Here is a 19,478-nt window from a genome sequence, read left to right as displayed (position 1 = left end):
CAAGAACTTTCAAAAATCCTTTCGGGAAATGCCTAGCCACTGTTGTACCTTGCAATCCAGCAGCCAAACACAGATGATTTGTTACAACTTCCCAACATGCCACACCTATTTATTACCTCTATTTACAAATGCTCAGAACAACTTTGTTAACCAGAATAAGTTCATAACAAACATCAGACATTTGTATTTTATGTAATTTCTTCAAATCAAAATTTATTTAATTTTGAAAAAAAGCATAACTGATCTTTATTCTTTTTGATATCTTTTAAGGGAACACAGTTATTTGTCCTATTAAGCACTTTCTTATATGTTTATCTTCTACAGAGCAAAAGTGGGGATCACAGGGGTGGTTCCTATGTTCTTTAGTTTACAGTGCTATACAATACCTTACCATAATTATAAGGTCTATTTAAGATCACGCTGCTAAGAGGGGCGGGCAAAACAACACAAAAAATCCATTTAGATTAAAATTCTCTAGCATTAAACACAATTAAAGAAATCACTTAAAACAGTATATTCCATTTCATCACCTCTTAAGATGTACAAGTTTGCATGCATGAATAGTGGATATAGGTAACAGGTCCCCTAACACCACCATCATGAAAGGATACTGAGTGCTCAGCTGGGAAAGCTGAGAAGCCTATCTTCACAATACACCGCATGCAAACTGAGAAACACATGAGGACAGCAGAAAATCGAGAACGGAGATTAGCCAGGCAAGTAAGACTCCCCTCCATAAGCTAACAAAGTTCTGTTGAAATCATTAAGAAAATTAAGCACACTTTTAGTGATTTTTATGAAATAGATCTACAAAATAAAGCATTTTTAATACTAAGAATTCCACACAAAACGCAGATACTTACCCAACGTCTCATACTAGCTAGAATTAAATCGAAGGCCAAGGTCTCATGATCTAATCTGCAAGGTCAGAAATCCTAAAGCCCCAATGATCCCAAGTCACCTCCTCTCACTGTCATAAGACCAGGGAATTATTCCCCAAAATTGTAAAGCTCTAACCATGGTACATTTATCATCTTTCACAAGCTATTATTTCACCACAACGTGCTATAAAATGGTTTTAGCGACTACTGTGGGTTCATGTCCTACACAATAATGGTAACGTATGCAACCATACTTCACCAAAACCTTAATTTTGGGTTGTGTTCTTTTTTCTTTATTGTTCTCTTAAATGCATTGTAGGAATAAGCCAAATTATTTTGATGAGAGAACTGTTCTTTAAAAGTCTCATCTACTTTCAGTATAAAGATTTTTTTCCTAACAAAGTGTTTCTCATTACAAAAGCAGCACGTATTAAAAATTTCCATGCATAAATGTAAACATATAAATGCATTTGACGAGATGAATTCACAGAACATTTTATGTGGACTCCCTACATCAGCTACTATAACCCTCAGATACAATCTGGCTCACATGCCCATGAGAAAGCTAAACAGATTCAGAGCAAAACCAATAAACTTGACACTGTATTGTTGCAATGCAGATATGCAGAAGAAGAAAAAAAAGAGCTTAACTTTCCAGAGATGCTGAGCAACACGCAGTATAGCACCCTGAAATTCCTTACAAGGGAGCACACCGTATAGCACAGTAGGCGCAGCAAACTGATCATCACTGTAGCCAGGTAATAGCCATGCTGCAATCCTTCCAGTTTCACCAGTTTGCCTCTACCTTCTGATTATCACTGGAAAGGAGGAAATCGGGGGCCCCAAGAGTAAAAATTCAATACTAAAACCATATTAACAACCTGGCTTTTTGCAGCACTTAATGAATTTGCTATAGTTGGCTCTAAAAATAAATTGAGATTTCACATTCTAGACAATATAATGGGACACTCCCTGGCAAATGAAATTTTATGCCAGTCATGTATGCACAGCATACCACTGAAGATCAACTCAGCCAGAGATAGTAAAACAGCTCGTATTTACACATTGTGTTTTCTTCCAAGCCAGCACACATTACACACAGGTTTCAGTTGAACAACACTGTACAGAACAGGACTGCCACCAGTCTTGCCAGATGAAGATTTCCTTCACGTATTTATTGATTTTCATATTAATACCAATACTCTTGATATCCTACTAAGTCCTAAAAACCCGAAGCAGAAAGTATCTCTGACCTCAGCATCCAAAACTGCTTCTCAGCATTATCAGGGAACGTTCTGCTCAGTCAAAACACTGCTCTGCCACTTGCAGCAATGCAGCCCACGAAATATGCCTGACTACTGCAAAGATGCCAGAAAAACAAGAAAGGTTCATGAACTAGGGTAACAGATGAATATATTCGAATTATGAGCTAGTGCAGTGTACCTTAAAGTGCTGGCCTACACATTTTCAAGGCCAGCGATTTAGAAAAATAACTCACTGAGTATCTCAAAGTTCATGTCTGCAGTCTATACCTAAGTCAGCCTCGCGTGACTCAACGCGGGGGGAGGGGGGATATTAACCCCTTAAAGCAGACTATTCAGACCCCTAACCTAAAGAAGTACTCAATGTATCTTACAGAAAGTGTCCTTTCCTAATATGCCCTAATGGCAACTAGAAGCCTTAGAAACTTAAATTTCTCCAGCAAAAAAAGCAAAGGCTGCCTGCATGCTGGCAGAGCGGCAATGGAAAGCTGTTGCAGCGTATCTAAATAGAAAGGAAACAAACAGGCAGTCTGAGCATCCCAAGGACCATTGCCACAGAAAGTGGAGAAGGGGCTGAACAAGGAAGTTACATTTTTAATACTTCTTTCTGTTAAAAGGAGAAAAAAAACCCAAACAACAAACAACACTTTAAGGTGAAAACAATATAATTGAAAGTGAATTCCCTCTTGAGAATACCTCTTTTGTGATTTTGAAGTGGCTTAGTACTGCTTTTTGTGATTTTATTATTTCTAAAACTCAGGTTGTACCTACATAGCTCATTCCAAGTCTAGCCCAACTCAAGAACTAAGTGATGGAGCAGCTGATGACAACAAGCCAGTTGATCAATTACAAGGGAAAGCCCACTGTTGTTTTTGTTTGGTAGTGTGATGGGTTGACCCTGGCTGGACGCCAGGTGCCCACCAAAGCCGTTCTATCACTCCCGCATCCTCAGCTGGACAGGGGAGAGAAAAATATAACAAAAAACTTGCGGGTCGAGATAAGGACAGGAGAGATCATTCACTAATTACCATCACGGGCAAAACAGACTCAGCTTAGGGAAAATTAGCTCACTTTTTATTACAAATCAGCCAGAGTAAGGTAAATGAGAAATAAAACGAAATCTCAGAACACCTTCCCTCCACCCCTCCCTTCTTCCCGGGCACAACTTCACTCCCGGATTTCTCCACCAAGCCCCCCCAGCGGCACAGGGGGACAGGGATGGGGTTTACGGTCATCACATGTTATTTTCTGCCGCTTCACCTCCTCAGGGCGAGGGCTCATCACACTCTTCCCCTGCTCCAACGTGGGGTCCCACCCACGGGAGACAGTCCTCCACGAACTTTCTCCAACGTGGGCCATTCCCACGGGCTGCAGTTCTTCACGAACTGCTCCAGCATGGGTCCTTTCCACGGTGTGCAGTCCTTCAGGCACAGACTGCTCCAGCGTGGGTCCCCCACGGGGTCACAAGTCCTGCCAGAAAACCTGCTCCGTGGGCTCCTCTCTCCACAGATCCGCAGGTCCTGCCAGGAACCTGCTCCAGCGCAGGGTTCCCACGGGGTCACAGCCTCCTTCAGGAACCCACCTGCTCCGGCGTGGGGTCCTCCACGGGCTGCAGGTGGATATCTGCCCCACCATGGACCTCCCTGGACTGCAGGGGGACAGCCTGCCTCACCAGGGTCTTCACCACGGGCTGCAGGGGAATCTTCGCTCCGGCGCCTGGAGCATCTCCTCCCCCTCCTTCTGCACTGACCTTGGTGTCCGCAGGCTTGTTTCTCTTACATGTTCTCACTCCTCTCTCCGGTGGCTGTTTTCCGCGTCCCAACTTTTTTTTTCCTCTTAAAAATGTTATCACAGAGGCGTTACCACTATCACTGATTGGCTCGGCCTTGGCCGGCGGCAGGTCCGTCTTAGAGCCGGCTGGTATGGGCTCGCTCTCTCTCGAACACAGGGGAAGCTTCCAGCAGCTTCTTACAGGAGCCACCCCTGTAACCCCCCCCGCTACCAAAACCTTGCCACATAAAACCAATACAGGTAGTTTTTTGCTTTTTTGTTTAAGGCTTAAGCTTTTAATATTATTTTTAACCACATCTACTTAAGTCAAATGGCCTTTAACAAACTCACAGAGCAAACCTGTTAAAAATACAACACGCCCCATCTTCAATTAAAGGTTAAGCAAGCTCTCAAATAACATCACACTGCCTCAAAAAGCATTCAGAAGGGAAAAACCAGACTGGACATTCATGATTATTTTAAAGACTAAGAAGTGAAGCTAATATCTGAATATTTTCATTGTGGTGATGCATATAGCCTCGAAGAAAACCTTTAGATAACCTGATTTCACCACCATTAAACACACAATCACTTGTCCACCACCTGAAAAACAGAACATCATGATCTAAATGCAAAGTACACCTTCTCAAAAACCATTGCAAATGTTCACAAGATCATGTATGAAGTGTTTAAGAGAATTTAAAACTGCATTAACAAGAAGCTTTCCTGAAAGAAAAGCCACATCTGTCAATCTCCTGTCGAATTCTAGTTGAAGAGCTCTCAACAACTCAATCAACCCCTCTTTCCACAAGATCATAAGTGAGGAAGATGACTTGAAATTATGGAAGTGCTCCAAAAGAGCGGGATCACATGGTTACCCAAGTCTCAAAACTCTCTTTTCCTAGAGTTTTTTTTCCACAAAAGCATGCAACAGGAGAAAGCTATCTACAAGAAACACAAATACAAACAAGAAACAGAAACAATAAAGGAGATAAATATAGTTTTACGCTTATCAAAATAACATGTGAACATCTATGTAGCAATTTAGCAGCTGGTTTTGGTAATTTTGATAAGGACATTTACTATACCAGCTTTATTTCCCCAATGCAAAAGTTTTGATGCTTTTAAAGAAAACCATACATACACACACTAGCCAGTTTGTCTGTCTCCGAAAGAAAGAATATACTTGAAAAGCAAGGATTTTGGTGCACTAATATAAACAGGACATAGCTCACCTGCACCAAGTGAGTCCAGAATTCCAACTACATTTTACATCAATCCTCAAGGAAAATACCTTTTCCTACACTACAGCTATGTTTTCCCACACGAACTCCATTTTGAGCACTACTGAGAAGCGAACAGCCATCACCCTCACTTTGAGGCCTGAGCATACAAGCGGTACTTTACCGAAGACATTGTCTAATCCAAAGAGCTTAGTATTGCAAGGCCTGGATTCTGCCAACACTTGCACATGCCTAACCTGATGCATATAAATGGGGATTACTCACATGCTGGAAGGTAAGTACATGAATAATAAGCATGTTCATGAATCAGCAATTATGTGCAAATAGAATAAAAAGCCAAAGTGAAAGGAAAGGGGGCACAAGAGGCAAGAAAGTTGTCACAAGTCATTAATAATTATAAGAGTGAATGCTCCCAACTGGGTTTTTAGGAAAGCTAACTTACTTCTAAGTTTAAAGAACATCAGCTTTGAGGGTTTGGGAGTGGGAAGGAGGAGAGTTTCTTTGTTTATCATCCGAATACACAATAAATTGTCAACTATATAAAAAGTCTGCCAAAAAACAACCCTTAGACTGCCCCTCTTTACCCAATCCTCCTAACTCTCCAGCTGAAACATGTAATGGTTTTAAATTCTCACTTGCTTTCCTTCCCCAGCTACAAGCCACCTGCATGCCTGGAAAGCTTCTCAATCAGGCCAAAATGGCCTATTTAAAATTCAATTCCTTTATCAGCCAACTAAAAAAAAAAAAATTTAAGATTTTTCTAAAATACAAACAGCAGCTCTCCAGAACAAACTAGTTAATGCTGTGAACAAGCAAACTGCTGAGCAACTCAACCCAGGGATTGTGAAATTAGAAGCTTCAGAAGTCATGAGGAGGAAGGTGGGGGTTCTATATATAAAATAGCCTGCTCTTAACTTCCCTGACACCAGCTTGGGTAAGAAGGGCTTTCCAGTTCTAGTAAGTTATTCTGTATTGCCCAGTAATCATACTACTGCCAAGAAAAATATCCTTAAGTGTTCACATCAAGTGGCCAAGTGCTCCCATCAGCTTCTTCAAGATGCAGCAATTCTAGGTACCCTGTCTGCTACCACCAGCTTCTCAAGCCTGCAAAGGGTGCCTTGTGGAGATCAGACTCCTCCTGCACAGCAGCTTACAACAGGAGTTCCCAAATTTAACCTTATTTGTTAGCTACAACAGCAAGGGATGCTGGTATTACCACCTGCCACCATCAATACACCTGCAAGCGCACTACCACCTACAGCAAGCATACAAATATACCAATTACACAGCAAACATTGTACGCTAGGTATTTTGAACTGGTTTCTAAGCTGTAGTACTACTATGGGCCTCCTTCAACATTTTAGTAATTCTATCTTGCATTGACAAGAATCAATATACCAGAGTAACACTGAGAACACCAAAATACAGCCCTTTTGGAAGAGCCAGGCTCCAACATTCAAGATGCACTAACAACACACCTCTCTTCAGAGGACAGCACCCTTCTTTTATGCTTTCATTAGAAAAGTATTGGTTAGCCTCAAGCCAAAGCTCAGTCAGTGCGACATTTGAGCTCCTACATCAGAATGATTCAGTTCTAAATTATCACTGTTCAATATAAAGCGGCCAATATCTTCCATCTTGAAGGTCACAAATAATGTTTCACCATTGCCTACTCAATGTAATTTGGAAAGCACCGGAAGCCTAGATGCCTCAACTTCATTACTACAGCTCTTTTCATACAATGTTATATGCCCTAACAAGTTTTGTGATCTCGATCAATACTACAAACACTTCACATAAGGAAAGGTTTTTGCTTTATTACACATACAGCATTTTACGATTCTTTATATATATTTTAAGAAAAAAAAACAAAACAAAACAACAAAAACCCAAAACCAACCAGGAACTAATTGCCTCACACTGTAACACCCAAAACATGCTGGGGACTGAACAGCCTCTGAAGGATGAAACCTCTGTCCTTGCGATTTTACAGCATAAGAATTGTTAGAAAAAAGTGAAAAGTAGAAGGAATTTATCAAGACTTACTGGTATCTTTCTAATGACCAGGGTTTTAAATAAAGAATTGCATTGCTATAAAATAATAACTGAAATAACAATTAGGACTAAAGGGAGAAAGAGAAAGAGAGTTAACAGGAGCAAGGGAAGCTATAAAGCAAATTGAAAGAAAGAAAGAAAAAAAACCAGGAAGTGGTAAAAGCAAGCAGCAAAGGATTAAAAAAAAGAAATACATAGCTCAAATTGCAAGCTGCTAACAGAACTGGAAAGCCCAAAGTTACTACCCATATGGTGGCTGTGGTCTTCACCATCTAGACCAAAGGTCCAAAAACCTCACAGCGATCAACACTAGTAAAAGCTACAAGACAACAATGTGATTGAGAACAGTAGTTAAATCAAGCTAAAGATCTGAAACCTCTGAGACAGGCAATCTTTATCTTTAATAAATAAAGAAGGAGCTAGTTACAGTAAGTTGTTGGCTTTTCTCACTGATCATGTCTGAAAGTGAAATTTCTGCTTCTATTTCAGGATACCCATAGAAGTAACAAGCTAAAAGAACCAAAAAATACGCCTCTCCTCTTTTCTGTAATTTTATAAGACACCAAGTCCCGCACGTGTCTAAAGCAGCCCGATAGCTGTATGCACTGATATCATAAAAATCATTATTATTCATTTTACACTGATGAAAAACATGTCCCCATGAGTTTACTGTGGCCAGCTTTCTTTCCACCCCCTCCCTGAGCACAGCAAAAATGTAATTGAGAGCTACCACCCTTGGGATCTGTGAACTACTAAACCACACATTTCCTTCTTTGGGATGGAGAGCCTGATTGCATTTACTTACTATTAGACCCTTCATTGGGAATACCCTTCCAGACACTTGTTGGAAACTTCCTGCTTTTTTTTAGCCTGCCAATTCCAAGAGATACCACAAATCTGAGATCATCAGAAGACACAGGTACTACAAAACTAGCACTGGGTATTTTATCAAATTTAATTACTGCTCGGTGCTGCTGAAGACCTGTACTTCTCCTAGTGTGACTTCTGAACACTGCCTGCTTTTTCATCTGCACAATTTAAGAAATCCTATAACAAGGCTTGCGAAGCTACCCTGGGAAATAATAACAGGTCTGGAAAAACCCAGACATACTGCTCTACTTCTCCCACTCTTCAATTTTCAGTGACGGAAGGGAGTATAAATTGTACTTAATTGCAAAATTGTCAGTTCGGTCCTTGAGTCAGTAAATTGCGCTTTTACGATTTCTCCTCATTCTCCCTTCTCTCCTTTCCCAGGGAAGGCAGGCTTCCAACATTATTTCTCATCTTCTCAGAGCACTTGTACTGTAGTCTTCCCCTACTTCACCCCACAGCCTCCCAAGCCCCCCTTTCTTCTCACTTCCTCCTACAGGACACCACATCCCACCTCCACATCTTGCACCGTTCCTCCATACAGTCTCTCGGCTCGTCGCTAGCTCAAGTTCTCACTCCTGCTCATAAGCTCCTCTCGCCAGTCACCAGTCGTTTTGTGGGGACCAGTCAATACTTTGGGGCGGGGGATAGGGAAGAAGCGGCACAACGCGGAGGCCCCAGCACCAGCCCCGCGCAGTCACACTCCCAGCTCCTCAGGGACAACCCTGGAATTTCTGCATTTCTTGCGGGTCTCCTCGGTGCTGCCAGCAAAAGAAGTAGGTCTCAGCTCTCCACCTCCTAAATTCATACATACAGAGCTTGCCTTTTGTGTTTGTTTTTAAATATGCTGAAAGACTTTGCAATATTTAAAAGTAAACTTTGTGAATTCAGATCAGATATTGTCTGAAAAAACTCCCTCCTTCCTCATAGAGGAAAGAGAGGAAGTTGATATATTCCCTCTAAATAGCTATAAAAGTTTGAATTCTTTTTCCTACTCCTATAAATGCCCATATTTACTTTTTGGACTGGAAGTTAACATCTGATCTCTGACCAAACACAGTTAGAAATACAAGTCTTATTTAATAACAGAAGGAAAACTTTCAAAGTCAATCTACAACCATCTTTCTTCTTTACTTCTTGCCCCCTTAAAGACCTTTTTAAAAATGCAATCAATTTGGAGTTTTAAAGTTTTAAATTCCAGTCTTGAAACTGTTAAATAAAACACCTCTGAAGCCTAACATGCTCTGCTTTTAAAATCCAAAATGGTGCTAAATCCTTCCAGTGAAAAAGCCATTATGTTATGTATGGTTAAGCTTACAGACGCAGACTCACTGATTGTAGCTGTATGGGTACAGAAAAGTACGTGACCAATTGCTAATATAAAAGGAAACTGTGAACCTAAAAGTTTAATAGTTGTGAAACCAGCAGCAAAGTTTAACAATCATCTACTCAGCTTGAGGATAAAGTGCTAGCAGCACCTTTGTAGCCCCACAAGTTAGTCTCAAAAACAAATTCCAAGCTTGACAACCAAACCCGCCTTTTCCCCACTTCTTTAATATCAGAAAAATGTACGTACAAAGCTCTACATTACCTGAAGCAGTCTAAAGTCTACATAGTCTCATTAGATTTGTGGTTTAGCCCTTCAATTACATTTAAAAGAAAATACATCTCTACTAGCCTTTGTCACAATGAACTATCTTCCACTGTATTCTTGTCTTGGACACATTTTATGTCACAAAATTCACATTATATGAATTACAAGAATAATATATCTGCTTAGCAAGATATCCAAGAGATAACTGAATGTTCAGAAGTCATTTATTTCCACATTAGAAGGGATATGTTATTCTATCAGGATACAGGATTTCTCACATGCATGATGGAGGTAATTTGCCAAATCAAGTATTTAATAATAATCCATCAGTTCACCCCAAAATAAATAAATAAAAGCACTTGGCACACTGCTTAAAGAATTAGCCCCTGTGCAAAGTACTGGAAGATTTTAAATCAGCCAAACAGTCACTTTCACATGGACAGAGCCAATTTCTCACAGAAACACTTACACAAAAGCATAATGTAGTAATTAAAGGTCTTACTCAAGGAAGGACTAGTGTCTCTAAACATGACTAAGTGAAACAGAGCAAATCCCACTTTGTTTAGCTTCTGCTGTGACAGAAGGTAGTTTCCTTTTAGATTTTGCACTCTGTTTACTAATACCGTTAGGCATACTGTTCTCAAATTAGAAACAAAACAAGCTTAAAAATATACCTTTTATTGGAGAAACTGTGATCCACAAACCACTATACAGGTTTAGGTTTAAAACAAGCAATTACAAGCTACTATAGAAGACAAATGTATTTAAATGGAACTGAAGTGGGGGAAACTCTACAAAGAAAAGCAAGCTCCTTGTAACATAAAGACATAGTTACCTATACTGGAAGTCTTTCGGCGGTTACTAGGACCCCAGTTCTTTCCCTTTAGCAGTCAGACCAGCTGTTTACTTCCCTCCATGCTGTGTAGATAAATTCTTATAAAAGTGTCAGCTCTACATTGTCCAGCCAGCCACAAGAACTCTTGGTATAAATAACAACCAGAGTTTCCATCCGAGTTTACATATTACCTTTAAAGTCCAACAGGAGGTGATATTTAAAATGAGAAGGAAGAAAACACAAAGTAAACCACAAAGTAATGGTACACTTCACATATATCAAAATGGAAGGAGAATCACTCATGCTAGTGTAGTGAGCAGACTGTATACTGCATTTTGCAACTCTGAACAAAATTAAGTTGCTGATTACCTTCACATTTCTCTCACAACAACAGCACACAGGAAAAAGAAGTTAGCAAAGGCTACTACAATAAGTTATTGGTTATAAATGATTTTCATCTCCAACAAGCATTCAGGGGTTTTACTTTCTATTAGCCTCCTCTTCCAAACGATACTAAAATTAAGTGTACCACTATAAACTGCTATTTTTTTCATATACTAACTGTAATTTTAAAAATTAATTCAGCTGGATAGGTTCAATTAACGGGATGTTTAAGATATATTTTTTTTGCCTTTAAGAATAGCGGCATTTTACGTAATATATGCTGAGGACTGTTTCACTTTAGTATTTTAAATACAGAATCCACCAGTTCTCCTTGCTACTGTGTTTACAGTTTGCTACTACACCCAAAGAACAAAAAGCGACTTGACTCATCTGCCTTCTACATCCCCAGTGAAAAGGAGTAAAACTCCTAAATGGCAGCAGAAAAGCAGATGGCTGGTCAGACTTGCTACAGTCAGATACTAGAGTAAAACCCAATCACATCTGAATACAGGTTCAAACAAGAACCCTTCTACTGCAGTTACCCTCAGACATTAACTCTTTACATAACACATCCAGGACAAACTCACGCATAGACCAGGATTTTTCAGAGGCGTTCAGTGGGCACATAAGCAGCCTCACAACTAGTCACCATAAGACCTCCTCAGGGGAGTAAAGTTGGAATATATACAAGAGTGTTTGAAGGCTCAGGTCCTTTACCTTCCTATGTGCATGATGGTTTATTCTTAAGCTCACTATTAGCAATCACCTGCGTACTAATTTGTAAACATGTTTACTGCAAGGGAAACAAAATCATAAGTCTCAAAGTTAGCTCTTTATTACTACTGATAAATGAAAACGATAAAATTTTAAACCCCATCATGTCAGGGGAATGTCCTTCCCCCACACAGATGTTAATCTAACTCAGATTAGCCTCATGAATGCATTCCGTCAGGGAGGATATAGTTCATTTTGCCAATCAAACTACTTCTCCCTTGAGAGCTCAGTGCCATGAGACATTTTGCAATTCCAACTTGTATTTTAAAAATAAAGGGTATTACTATATCCAATGACTACTTCATTTTTTCCTACCATTCATGTTTTACACCTTTGTTTTAAGGCTGGGGAACGTTAGTAGCCCACTACCATTAATGCATCTTCTCAACAAGACAAGACCGAGCATTAATCTAGTCATACAAAAACATCATGGGTCCCATTCTGAAAGGCAGCGAGTGCCCTCATCTCCCATTGATGTCAAACCACATAATGTTGTAAGTGCTGAGGTCTATTGTTTAGTCCATTTTTCCCCATCCTGTGAGGTCCTGCAATATATTCATTACAAAAGGTCATACACTATAAGCACTGATATAAAACAAAACATAAGACCCTCATGCATTTTCTTGTTTACACCAAACTCCTAGCATCAACAGTGTAATTCAAATAAGGGCAGAACACACAGTGCGACTGCACATGCAAGCACTATTTTCCAGATGGAAGCAGCTCTTAAAAGGTTTTATTTTCTAAAAGAAATGGTATAGTTTATAAGAGCCACGAAGCCCTCCCAACCCAGTTCCTTACGTAAACAGGTAGTCACCCTGCAATACCCAAAGCTGTTAACAAAACCAAAAAGATACCCCACCTTTCTGAATCAGTCAACTTGGAAAACCACTGGAAGAGAATACCTGCACATCACTTGGAAAACTGCCTATTCTTTATCTGTAATACAGAACTATTATTTACTTCAGCTGAAGTATTTCTCATCTAGAAACACAGCTGCACTTGCAAGGCCTTGTGTATTATCACCAAATCTTTTTCTTTAATTATTTTAAAGCCTGGTATTGTCCACATAAAAGTAGACTGTGTGGCTTGTTTTGGAGGGGGAAGAATAGGGGAACACCTGTGGGACAAAGCCCAACTTAGTTAAGGAGGAGGTTTACACTGAAATCAATTGTTTTCCTGTTCTAACCACCAAGAAGAGCTACAATAACACAGCCCCAAACAAATGTATGTTCGTCCGAGAAAAATAGCTACAATATTTATCCAAACATCTGCTGGAGTCCTGCCAGCCAGCCTATGCCGGCAGACTGGCTGCGGGCGGGGGGGGGGGGGGGAGGGGGGAGTTTCACAGTTTTGCCCGGTCAAGAAGCACCTGTCTAACACCACCGGCGGCCCCAGAGCAGCTCGGGGGAGGAAAACCCCTTCGGGTACGGTTTTCCCGAGCCCCCAGCCGGCACCCGGCTTCAGGGGATGGGAGCAGCAGCAAGACCCAGACTGGGGTGGCTTCTCCTACAGGCACCGTACAGCATCCGCGGCACCTCTCGGGGAGCGGTACCGACCGGCGCGCCCGCCAGAAGAAAAAGGAAAAGGGTCGGGAGCGCAGAACAAGAATCGAGCGCCCGAGGAGAAACACGGGAGTTTTCCACCCACCCACCGGAAAAGCAGGACCCCCGCCCGCTGCCGCCCCGCTCCCTTCCCGCCTGCGGGAGGGGGGGACCCGAGGGTCCCGCGCATCCCAGCGGCTCCCCTGCCCCAGCGGGGGTGGGCGGGGGCAGCCGCTGCCCTCCTCCTCCTCCTCCTGCGCACCTTTCCCGGGCCCCGCCGGGCCCCCGCCCCCACTCACCGGCCGTCTCGGCCGCCGCCGGCGCCCCCGCCACGCCGTTCAGGTAGAGGATGGAGAGCAGGTGGGGCTGCGTCTTCTCCAGGGCCACCCGCAGGTCCTGGAAGTGGTCCCGCTCCTTGGCCAGCAGCAGGGCGATGAGCAGCTCGGCCTTCCCGCCGCCCGCCGCCTCCAGGTCGCGCAGGTCGCGGGGGCCGAGGGCGCCGGCGGCCTCCAGCAGCTCCACCACCTTGTCCACCTCGGTCATGGCCTGCGCCAGGCTCTGGCGGCACTGGGCGAGCAGCTCCTTGTGCTTCGGCTCCATGGCCGCGGCAGGCCGCCGCCGGCCAAACTTCGCCCGCCGGGGCCGCGCACCGCCGCCGCCGGCCCCCGGCCCCGCCGCTTGGCCGCCGCCGTCCCCGGGGAGGCGCGGGCCGAGGAGGGGCGCCGCCGGCCGTCCTCCTCCGGCAGCCGGCGCCCCCGCAGCGGCCCCTGGCGAAACTTCTTCCCGGGGAAGAGGCGCGGAGCTCGGGCAGGACCTGGGCCGAGGGCGGCTTCGCCTCTTCCTGCGGGCCGGGAGCCGCCGCGCTCCCCCTCAGGCGGACGGGGGGCCAGCCGCCGTCAGGGGCTGCTGCTCCTCTTCCTCCTCCTCCAGCTGGCGCCCCTCTCGCCTCCTTTCCGCCCCCCCCCCGGGCGGCGAAACAACTTCTCCTCCTCCTTCTCTCCCCTGCCGCCGGGCGGGAGACAGCCGGGAGCAGGAGCTGCGGGAAGGGCGGCCGCCGCCTCCCGGGCACCCCCCACCCCCCTGCGGGGCAGCCCAGACAACTTCTCTCCTCCGCTCGCTACAGGCCACACGGCCGCGGGGCGAGGAGGGGGATGGGGGGAGACGGCTTCAGCTCCAAGCACCTCCTTTCATTCGCGGGCGCACGCAGCCATGTTGGTTGCACAAGGCTGCCGCCTGCGCCGAGACGGAGCTGCGGCAGCGCATTGCCCGCCCGCTCCGCGCCTCGCCTCGCCTCCCGCCGAAGCGCCGCAGCGGCAGCCTGCCGCCGGCCGCCGCCCGCCTCCCGGCCGTCAGTCAGGGGCTCCCCGCCGGCCCGTGTGGGGCGCGGAGGCGGGGCGCCGGCGCCCGGGCGGGGCGAGGCGGGCGGGGAAGGGCCCGCACCCCCACCCCCGCTTCCCGCGGTGAGGGGCGGCCTCCGGGAGGCTTCCCCCGCTCCTCCCTCCGGGGAAGCGGGGCTTCGCCGGGGCGGGAGGGGGTGAGCGGCCCCGGGTGTCTCGGCGGTGAGACAAAGGCTGCGCTGCGGCGGGCGGCGCTCCTCCCCGGCGGCCGGGGCCGGGCGGGCACGGCGGGGCCGGGGGCTGCCGGCCTCCCCCGCCCTGGCGGCCCGGAGCCCAGCGGGCCGGGCCGGGCCGTGGCGGAGCGGGGCGGGCCGGGCCGGTGCCCTCTCCTGGAGGGCGGGAGCGGCCGCCTGTTGATGGTGCTGGCGGAACGGCGGCGGGGGCCGGGGTCTGCGCTTGGGCGGCAGCTTCAAACGTCAAGATTTCTTTCGTCCTAAACCGGCAAAAGCAAAACATCAAAATAGTACCAGGCCGTTGGGGGCTTTGTCCGTTAGAATTGACAAAAAATAAAAGTTTTCAAACCAAAGATCCACGAGATGCTGGCTCATCTTCCCCCCAAATGTAGTTTCTTTGGCGTTTCGTGAATTACCAGAGACCAGGTAATTTACCGACAGAGTACCGGCCTGTCTGTACTCGGCAGCAACTGCAGGATGTAATTGTTTAGCAAATAAAAAGGAGAATAACAACTTTGCTGTCTGAAGGTTAACAGTCTGCTTGTACCGAATGGTACCTTAATTTGCAAACGGCTAGGGGAACAGGCTGCCCAATGACCACAAGCAATTATAATCTTAACTTCACATTTTACGTGAAAGACTCGTAGGCGTGTTTCTGATATCCTGCAAAAATAATGGTGGCTGTAATGACACAGAAAAAGCACCACCGGTGTTTGTGTTAACCCTGCTACATCTAGTAGCAACTGAAATTATCTGAAAGTCTCCTGTCCAAACACTTGTATGCTTTATTTAGTGCTCAGAGAGCTGGACTCCATGAGGAACAAGGGGAAGCAATTGTTCCCTAAAATTTTCTGTTAACACACCCGTTTGGAGAATTCAGGTGCTGAACCGGGTTTCAAATCAACATTATATAGTTGAACAGATGATGATGATGTCTCTCATATGTGAAAACAGCCTTGGGTGACATGCATAATCATGGTGTGCATTCTACTGCTATTAGTGGAAGCAGATACAGAATAAAGGGACTTAAGGATTTTTCCCAACCTTAAAAGTCATTATTTACAACAATACTTGAAAGTATGGCATGATTCTGAAACAAGTGTTTTCACATTTGATCCATTGTTACTTACTTACGTTCTTGCAGATTTGTTTCTTCTAATTTTGCATCCCTGGTTTTCTTTGCAACTTTCTTTACTAGATGAAATGCACAGAGATGAGCTTTGTTGGCTAATGACTAATGTTGTAAATTCCTGCAAACTTTGTTCTTTCTAGACTATTTAAATTTATCAGAAAATCTGCCTATTTCTCTCCAATAAGTTGGGCAAAGTTTAGCCAGTAAAGTGACTGTACATTCCAGAAATGCTGGTTAACACCGGTATGCATTAATTGTTGTCTTCAACTCAGCAAACCGAAGTTGAAATAGAACAGAGTGAAAAACTACCGGTAAGAAGTGAAACCTGCCTCGTGTCACCTAGCGCACAGCTGAAGCAGACACGGCTCTCGGCTAGTGCCAAAGCAGTTCCCTTCTGTGCCTCCAACAGAACGTAGGGCAACTAGTCGTGCAATTGAAAGCTTTCATAAGGCAAATGCACAAGAAGTCTGAACAAAGCTTGCACAAATTATTCAAGTATTTCCTAGTTTTTAAGACTTTCTAATCTCAGCAGTCCTTCAACAATATTGTTTTATTGTGTGTGTGCTTACATAGTTTTCTGTGAAGAAAAGGAAACAAACCACCAAATTTCAGTAGGGGGCATTATGGTAAGAGCTGTACTTTAGATCTATGCAGCAGTCCTCCACTACTTGAAATAATGAAGAACAATCTTGGTTTTCGTCCTCTGCCTGTTTCAGCACTCTGATACGTGTTCTTCACCACAAGTTGCAGTAACCCAGGAATGGCATGGTTCAGGCAGGGCTAACTCAGGTATCTTGAGTCCCATTCCAAAGTCTAGAGGGAGGTGTGCCTTGGCAAGTGTTTGCTCTAGACTCCATTTACTCCTGCCTTCCCCAAATGTGCGCCTTGGTCCTTTGCCTTCTCTTCCAAGTAAAATATCCATCTTCTCATCCTGCAATGCCTGCCTTGCCATTTGCTTGCAGATCCACATCTCCCATTGCCGTTGTTCAGATAGTGCCAGGCAGCAGGTAAATCCCTGTCATATCAGGTTTCTTTCTTTCTGGAAATGCAGTTTCTATCTTTTTGTCATAGCTGAGTCTCTTACACTCCATTTTTCTTGCAAATAGCAAGTCTTCTTTGCTCTCAGATAAATTTAGATGAATTTCTCATTGCACAGATAAATTTCTCTCTTTCATGGGTCCAGCTGACAGGCAATTGCCTGCATAAGAGAGGGACTTTGCTGTTACCTCAATTGCTTGACTCAGTATAGACCTTCCCGAGCAAGTGTAGGGAAAGTCTTCATAAGACTTTGGCATATAGGTCATCTCTGAAGACTCGAACTATGAAACGTATGCAAATTTATTATGCCAGAAGTTTATGAAATGACCCAAATTCAGATAGTCACAGCACCCCAGAATCTACAACCCTACTGCCAAAACAAGCAGCAAGGCCAATTTTCAATTAATTCCTTCCCCCCTCCAAAATAAAAAATGGGCAAAACCCTTTGGTTCCCCTGCCAAGTATTCAGAAAAAGAATATATCTGCGGAATAAATTTTCAGAACTAAAATCTAGGTTAATCAAAGACAGATCCCTGAAATGAATTAAAGTCTATGACTTGCACAGACTATGCAAGAATCAACCAGGTATTTATCAGAATACCAAAAGGAAGGCAGGTTTTCTGTTTGTTTGTTTAAACCAAATAAAAGGAATGATTTAAAAAAATGTAATTAAATATGCAGCTCTGACACAGGATGTCATGGGTACTTGCGTAAAATTAGATTAAAACCACAACTTGACAAATTAACAGAAAAAGAAGATCAGTAGATTTTTCTAAGCTTTGGAAAAGCTTTCCAAATCCTTTCTTTTTGAGATTTGGAAACTAGGCTACTGAGGATATATGCTCTGGGCATTAGGAAAAAACACTGACTTTCTGAGAAAGCACATTAGGCTAGCAATACCTGAGCCTATGAAGTCTGAGAAATATTTGGGAGGGCAAGATGGGGACATGGAGGTTTATTTTTATTCAATTTTTTATCTTCTTTTCAGAAAGAAAAAGAGAAGCACTATTGTTGCCATGCAGAAATGAAGTCTTTGAAATACAGATAAAACATGCAAGGCTTAAGAAGGTATTGGACCTTGGGAATTATTTTCAAAAGCAGAAATTGGAATTTGAAAAATCAAGTTGGGTATCTGCTTGGTATATCTGCCTCTGAATGCCCCCCCCCCCCATCCCCCCCTGTAGATTTAAGATGGGGGCAGCGAAGTAGTTTTAAGTCTTTGTATTGCAGAATTTTCTATTGGGAGGACAGAATCATCCTCAGCAGAAAGATTAGGTTTCAGCAAGCCACAGTCCTGCAGCTGAAGACTGTTTTTGTTATAAGTCCGTATAACTCTGTGCAGTATATGAAATCCCAGAAAATTCCACAATATTAACTACCGTACATATAAAAAAAGCAAACATGCAAGCTTTTGAAAATATTAAGATCAGAATCAAGAGCAGCAAGAGCAGGATTTAACCTTCAATACAAGAAAGTTTTGTTCCCATAATTGCCAGTACACCTTTTTTATTGTGCAATAATCATCATGCTTGTGTATGCAAACTCAGCACATTTCCTGAAATACAATGTTGTGTCATACATTCACATTAGAAACTAAGAAGAGATTCCAATTCATGTAATCCAGCACGTAGTTCTCACTGTAAAAGTCTATCTTCCATACAGATCAGAGAACTTTAGACTGAAACCAAGATGACTCTGACCACCATGACAATCAAGCGGGAAAGAAGAGAGCAGAGGAAAGAGGAAGAAGAGAAAAAGAAAGAGAAAAACAAAAGAAAAGCCTACCTGCTTTCAAGATGGATTTCAATAAGATAGTATAAAACATTGCACCTGCAATGGCAGGGACTGCACCCAGTGACTGTTCCGTCTCGCAAAATCCTTGCTTCCAAAAGCCGTTAGCTGATGAGATTTATATTCTCCATTGGTCATCCACGTACTGAGTGACACTGTTGTATTATTTTAGCTTGGTATTTTCTGATAAGGCACCCTTTAGAAACATCTGGGCTTTAAAACAGATTTCTTATACTCACTTTAATAGGACTTTTAACAGCGCGATAGTCTTCTGTGTAAAAAATACCTGTCGCTCCTTCTCACATACTTACTCCTTCTCTGCATCTACTTGCTTACTGCTGCCCAAGTCACAGCAGCAGCTCCACTGCTGTAGTTTTACTGGTAAATCCCCTCCTCAATATCATTGGTCTGAACCAGTCAGAAATTCTAATGGTCAAAAATAGAGGATTTTCATTAGGGTTAGGAGTTTTTTCTATTATTTTTAAATACATGGGAGACATTTTACTTGCTTTGTGGTTTTGGAGCCCTTAGGATACAGGTCTTCAAGCTTCTTTGGCAGCCATGTATGACAGAAATGGTTTTGAATGAAAGCTAAGCTTCTCACTGAATCACACAATTCAAACAACAAAGGATTTAGAGAAAAATATTGAGATATTTACAGTAAGTTAATGGAAACTGACAACACCGTGTGGATCCTAGGAAGGAAGATTATACAATCACCAAGGCAGGTATAT

At 43.7% G+C, this 19,478-nt stretch overlaps 1 protein-coding gene and 1 long non-coding RNA gene across 5 annotated transcripts in view; one reads left to right on the top strand and one right to left on the bottom strand.

The window, feature by feature from the left end:
- Nucleotides 1-14,482, bottom strand: part of DLG5 (discs large MAGUK scaffold protein 5) — a 115,084-nt gene extending 100,602 nt beyond the window's left edge. For all 4 annotated transcript variants that reach the window (XM_069796209.1, XM_069796211.1, XM_069796210.1 and 1 more), the window contains exon 1: nt 13,513-14,482. In XM_069796209.1, coding sequence (XP_069652310.1) covers nt 13,513-13,813 — 301 coding nt within the window. In that variant the 5' untranslated portion in view covers nt 13,814-14,482. The remainder of the gene's footprint in view (nt 1-13,512) is intronic.
- A 136-nt stretch (nt 14,483-14,618) lies between these two features.
- On the top strand, nt 14,619-19,219 carry LOC138687709 (uncharacterized). The gene is made up of 3 exons (XR_011326831.1): nt 14,619-15,209; nt 17,942-18,021; nt 18,616-19,219. It is a non-coding gene; the product is annotated as an uncharacterized lncRNA (long non-coding RNA).
- Nucleotides 19,220-19,478: the final 259 nt, after the last annotated feature.

The sequence above is a fragment of the Haliaeetus albicilla genome, chromosome 11, assembly GCF_947461875.1.
Source record: "Haliaeetus albicilla chromosome 11, bHalAlb1.1, whole genome shotgun sequence".
NCBI lineage: Eukaryota > Metazoa > Chordata > Aves > Accipitriformes > Accipitridae > Haliaeetus > Haliaeetus albicilla.
This window is presented reverse-complemented; position numbering and strand designations above follow the sequence as displayed.